We start from the raw sequence: 6,000 nt of genomic DNA, 5'->3' as shown, positions 1-6,000 counted from the left end.
ATAGATCTATATATAAAACTTTGTGCTGCATCATTTTGACTGTTAAATTATAATAACAATTACAAGTAGTTTATATATGTGTGCTGAATTTAGTCCACAGTTTATATCATTCTCTATCATTTAGATACTGACAGTCAATTAGAAATGTTTTAAGAGCCCTTCAACACCACCTAGTGGTCAGCTCTATTGATTTGATTCAATTAATTTATTATATTCATTTATTTAGTGCTGACATATTCTGCATCATAAACTGAACCATCAGCTCCTGCCCCTGGAAAAGCTTACTGCCTATTATCACTGCCACTGTCACACACACATTGTAGAGCCAGGTATCGGTGGAAGGCAATTAGTCAGTTTGTATTTGGGTTGTGGGATAGAACTAATGCATCTGAAGGACAACCACATGCAGGCACGAAGACTGTATACATTTTTACAAATTATTATTCTGCTCAGGGACTGTAAGGATTACAGGATATTACAGGATCACAGGATATTTTTGTACTGATATGGTAACATTTCTGGTTTAGAAAGTGTAAGGGGTTAAAGCTGAACACCACACAGACTTAAATTACACTAATTAATGCAGCTCTGTATTAATTAATAAATCATTAAATGTGTGTTTTTTCAATTAAAAAGTACCTTAATTTGACTTCCCAGCAGCCTCAAGCAATCCCATGTAGACAGAGCTTAGACTGGCATTATGAGAAACAACACAAGGAGCCAATCTGTTGTTCTGCAGTGCAAAAAGTTAATCAATCTGCTGGTTCTCACTTCTCTGCTTAATCACAAACTGGGGGGGAGATAAGACCTATAAGTATTAAGTAACTGCAGAAGAGAAAAATAATAAGTAACTGCAGAAGGGAAAAATCAGGCCTTCTGTCCTGACAGACAAAGCTGTATAAATCTCAGCAATGAATGGACAGAAACACAAATCCTGATGCTCATGGGAGAATCTTGTTTGACTTTAAATGTGAACGATTGCAATAACAAACAAGGTTCACCCAACTGCCACATTGCACATGGGATGAATCCTCTTGGGAAATAGATGGCATGAAATACAGATGGATGAATGTGCAGAAAACGTTTTCTGTTCGCATCACACAATTAATTATTTATAATTAGACACTATGTTAGTGAAAAGCTCCTTTACAGAGCTACGGATAGCAGTAATAACCAAACAACTTCTAATCGATCTCCATTCCATCTGTAAAACTAAAAAAAAAGTTTTGGCTGGATATAAACTTTAACCCTAGGCCCTTCTTTATCTATTGCTGGCTATCTTTTCTCTTTCCCTGATAGAAGCCTGATTTCTGGGAGTTACTATTGCTGAGCTCAGTGGCCATTGCCCCCCTTGTTTAGTGAGCTTACCTGTCTGTTACCACACAACACAATGGAGCACATACTGCTTTGTATAAAGGCTGCCAGGAGTAGTGACAGCATCTTCACTACTGTCAGCTAGGTGCCCGGCAGGATATAGGATTGTCCTCAGTGGTGGCCCTGAGCACTGTACCCCAAAGTGGTACTGTCATTCTGTGCCAGCTTGGCATTGGTGCCTCCTTCATCAGCGTCTTCTCCTCTAGGTCATGTTGCCTCCCTTTATGTACTATCTCTTCCTCTGCAACCAGTGCTGTTCTGTTGATTCCTTACACCCAGTCACCCTGATTCTGCTCTCCCTGTCCAACAAGTACCCTCCAGTATGCCATCTGCCAGCCCATGTCACTGGCTTCCTGCAGTGTTACGTATCAGGCATGCATCTGTTACTGCCCATGCCAGTCAATGCTTTTTAATATTCATCTTCCTGCTAGCTGCATGGTCAGACAGCAGTGGGGGGCACCCTGTGCGACCATTCAACTAGCCTATATACACCACTTATGAAGATGCAGCAAAGTGTTACATGCTGTTTGTTCCCTGGGGGGACAGGAACAACTAAAAAATTAGAAGAGATTTCTTTCAATTAGACAAATGTCAAATAGCTCCTGGGAGACACATAATCCGTCTAACATACAGATGATGTTTGGATGATGTGCTGCCTAACCATTTAGCACAAGCCTACCATCCAAATAGCATTCTACATAAAATAAAGCTTGAAAAATCTCCCACTAGATATAGTATTCCTTTAAAGACTGTATATTTTTACAGGAGTTAGAGGATACTATATGTCTTAATTAAAAGAATGTAATGAGTTTTCATAGGGTAAATGTTTTGAGCTACTTTTAGTGTACATGAATTTTAAATGGGCCATTATGAGTAAGCATGCAGTGTCAGTTACATAAGCATTCTCTCCCAGTCTTATTTATACAGCTTGTAATATAGGATTAAAGGGAGAGGTAAGTGGCAAAATCCACACTGCACAATTCCCAAGACTTTGAAGTCTCTTGAGTATGTGTGCAATGGCACTGTGTTTTTGTTCGGCTGCCAAATCTGTAACAACCGAATAATTGCTTTCTGCAGCTCCTGCTTCTCAGCTAGCAAAGGCCCATGCCAGACATACTTTGTGCGTGTATGTGTGTGTGTATGTACGCTCACTCAAGCACAGACAGACACACACACACAAGCATTATATACAAGGCATTTCCACCCTTAGGTCTGTTGAAGAAGGAAATGTGATTGATGTGTTGAATAGTTCACAATCTCTTGAGACTATAAGTATTTTAGGCACTTACTTCACTAAAGATGTTTTCAGCATTTATTTTGCATTACTCAGATTTTCCACGGCATCTCATCACCGAGACCTGATGTATGGAGCTATGTGAAATGTTATAAAAAGGATCAATTCAAAAAGGGAATTTGAATTAAATCTAGAATCTCTCAACAATTAAAACCAACATAAGTCAAAAGTACCTGTACTATGTGTTTTATCTTCCTGAGGGCCCAAACTCAAAGTATTCAGTATTTAAATATTGACTTCCTAGCCCACTGCCCCACCTGCACTGCCCACCTCTCTGTTTGTCAGAGAAGCATGGCATATTGCATTGAGGCCTGTGTGGTTGTCAGAGATCTGAGGGGGAACCTCAATTTGCATATTCAGTGCTCTGAATTTAAAATTCTGCTTCTTGACCAGGGATGGGCAACTCCATCCCTCCAACTGTGCTTTAACTACAAATCCCAACATTCCTTTTGCTCTAGAAGTCATGCCTGTAACAGTCAGTCTTGCAATGCCTCATGGAACTTGTAGTTCCACAACAGCTGAAAGGATGGAGTTGCTAAACCCTGTCTTAGACACAAGCTTGCTGCACCGAATGCTAGGCTTGCCCCTGATAACAGTTCCTAAGAGTATCTGTAATACAAATGAAAATAATTTATCACAATTGTGTTAAAAACAATTCCTAAATTGTTTACATTTGTGCATGCTGATTTGTATAACTTATAGCACTGGTTTAAAGCAATGTATGGAATAAAAACGTCAAAGTATTGTGTACATGTTGTTTGCATAAATGTGCCCTGAGGCTTTGTTGGAATTGCAGTTTTATATTTTGTGACCTCTTGTCTCCTCCAGGACACTTTCTGACATTTCTGGAACCTGTAAACAACATCACAATTGTCCAAGGTCAAGCAGCCACCCTTCATTGCAAGGTGGCCGGAAATCCGCTCCCAAATATGAAGTGGCTGAAGAATGATGCTCCGGTGGTGCAGGAGCCCAAGAGAATTACCATAAGAAAAACAGAATATGGTTCACGGCTGAGGATACAGGACCTGGACACCACAGACACTGGATACTATCAGTGTGTTGCCACAAATGGAATAAAGACCATTAGTGCTACTGGGGTTCTTTTTGTCAGACTTGGTACGTATGTCATTTAAATTTGAAGGGTGAACTTAAGCGTTTAATAAGCCGCCCCACTCACTTTAATGATGTCACATGTCCTTACTCCTCTCCTGAAGTGGCAACAAGGGGTCAGTCCATACTGCTTCAGCTGCTAAACAATGTCGACATAATGATGCATGAGTACCATGAAGTAATAAACTCAGCCCATACTGGGTGACACTGCAACCAAAGGGGGAGTAATGCAGTAAAAGCCACGTTTTGTTTTATCATTTAAAAGGCTGTTCATTTTTATTTTGTCTGTAGTTATGCTTTAAGAAAAACTTTAAAAAAACCAGGATAATTCAACCTAAGTGTATAATAATATTTATTACAGGTATATGTATAGCATTGACAATTTACGAGGTTTGTACACACACTGTACATTCGCATCAGTCCCTGCCCTCAAGGAGCTTACAGTCAAATTCCCTATTGTACACGCATATTAGGGCCAATTTAGACAGGAGCCAATTAACCTTCCATCATGTCTTTGGAGTGTGGCAGGAAACCCACGTAAGCACAGGGAGAACATGCAAACTCCTTGCAGATAGTGTCCTAAAATATACTAAAAGCACTTGAAGTTATATGCAATTCTCTACTTTTCCTATAAAAATTAAGCTGGGTCTGTCACCTCTTACCTCCCAGTCTTCACTTGTCCATTGACACTGACAATCACATTAAAAAGATACTGTCACTTTGCCCATTGTAAAGGGCCACCTCCTCCTACTCACATTGCTAATGCTCCAGCGCAGCTCCTGCCTCAGATTGTAATGTGGCGCCTGTGTCAGAGGCTAGGTGGAGTAATAATGACACTATACCCATACACTGTCAATAGGAGGAGGTTACATACCCCCCAATTAAAGCATCAGGTTTTCTATACGGTAGCAGTGGGGATAGGGCCGTTGCTGGACCACCAATACTGTAAGTATAACTGGGGAGGTGAAGCAACTTTAGAAACATACTTTCACTTTTCCCTGAACGGATCCAGTTTGACGAATTATAATTAACAATTCCTATCTAAAAAATGTTTGTTTGACTTTTTATACCATTAGTAATAACATTTTACTTCATAAAGCATGTACTGCTTAAAATAGAAATCATCCTAATTCTCAAATTCTTTTTTTAACAGGACCGACGCACAGTCCAAATCCTAACATTCAGTAAGTCCGGCATTTTATCTTTGGGTTTTATTTCTTCAAAAAGTAAATACTATAGAAAGATTCTTAGTGTAAATTGATTCGGCTGGTTACGTATATACTTATAGTATAAATTGTTTGGAGACAAGTAGGGCAACTAAGGTACGGTAAGGATAATTTTACTTGTTGCCTGGAGTCTCTCTTGTGTGAAGCTATAAGCTTACGGATTTATTGCTAAGAAGTACATAATCAAGAATACCACTTATATGTGTAAGTGTGTGTAATGTGTGTAACGCATTTGTGTGTGTGTTTGTTTTTTTGGGGATAAAATAATTTAATATATTGTCATAAGTGTAATGGACATGCCTACTTCAAAGGAAAACACAGACTTTTATATACCGTATTTGCCGCCGTATAAGGCGAATGGGCGTATAAGACGACCCCCTAATTTTTCAGTTAAAACATAGGTTTTGTGCTATACTCGTCGTATAAGACTACCCCCCTTCCGACGCAACACCATTTAAAAACATCAACATGGGCCATTTTGTTTAAATACACCCACTATTTTGTCAGCCCGCTGAAAGTGCGGTAATACCAGAGTCATATATTGTGCAGTAATGTCTTCAGCTAGAATCCTCTGCAATGCTACACACTGAACCCTCATAGACTTGTATGTGGCCACCCCAGGAAGGAGCTTCACCATTTGACTTGTTTGTCCCGCTGGATGTGCGGTAATACTGTATGTACGGTAGCTTCGGCTACAGTATACCGTGCTGAGCCAATCACGAAAAGCATTGTACGCGGTATACTGTATGTAGCTTCAGCTACAAACATTATACCGAGCTGAGCTAATAACGGCAAGCGATGTATTCTATTAATGAATACAAAGCCTGCTCGGATTGGCAGAGGTTGTGTACATCGCTCGCCGTGATTAGCTCAGCGCGGTATACTGTATGTAGCCGAAGCTACCGTACATACAGTATTACCGCACATCCAGCAGGCTGACAGATTAGGGACGTTTTGTATACCCGGCGTATAAGACGACCCCCGATTTTCGTAAGT

At 40.0% G+C, this 6,000-nt stretch overlaps 1 protein-coding gene across 2 annotated transcripts in view; it reads left to right on the top strand.

Moving 5' to 3' along the window:
• The window catches only part of ROR2 (receptor tyrosine kinase like orphan receptor 2), a 137,524-nt gene that overhangs the window by 110,408 nt on the left and 21,116 nt on the right, over positions 1–6,000 (top strand). For both annotated transcript variants that reach the window (XM_018556684.1, XM_018556683.1), the window contains exons 3-4: positions 3,497–3,784; positions 4,932–4,962. In XM_018556684.1, coding sequence (XP_018412186.1) covers positions 3,497–3,784; positions 4,932–4,962 — 319 coding nt within the window. The remainder of the gene's footprint in view (positions 1–3,496; positions 3,785–4,931; positions 4,963–6,000) is intronic.

This window comes from Nanorana parkeri, unplaced genomic scaffold, assembly GCF_000935625.1.
Source record: "Nanorana parkeri isolate BGI_ZX_2015 unplaced genomic scaffold, ASM93562v1 scaffold246, whole genome shotgun sequence".
Taxonomy (NCBI): domain Eukaryota; kingdom Metazoa; phylum Chordata; class Amphibia; order Anura; family Dicroglossidae; genus Nanorana; species Nanorana parkeri.
This window is presented reverse-complemented; position numbering and strand designations above follow the sequence as displayed.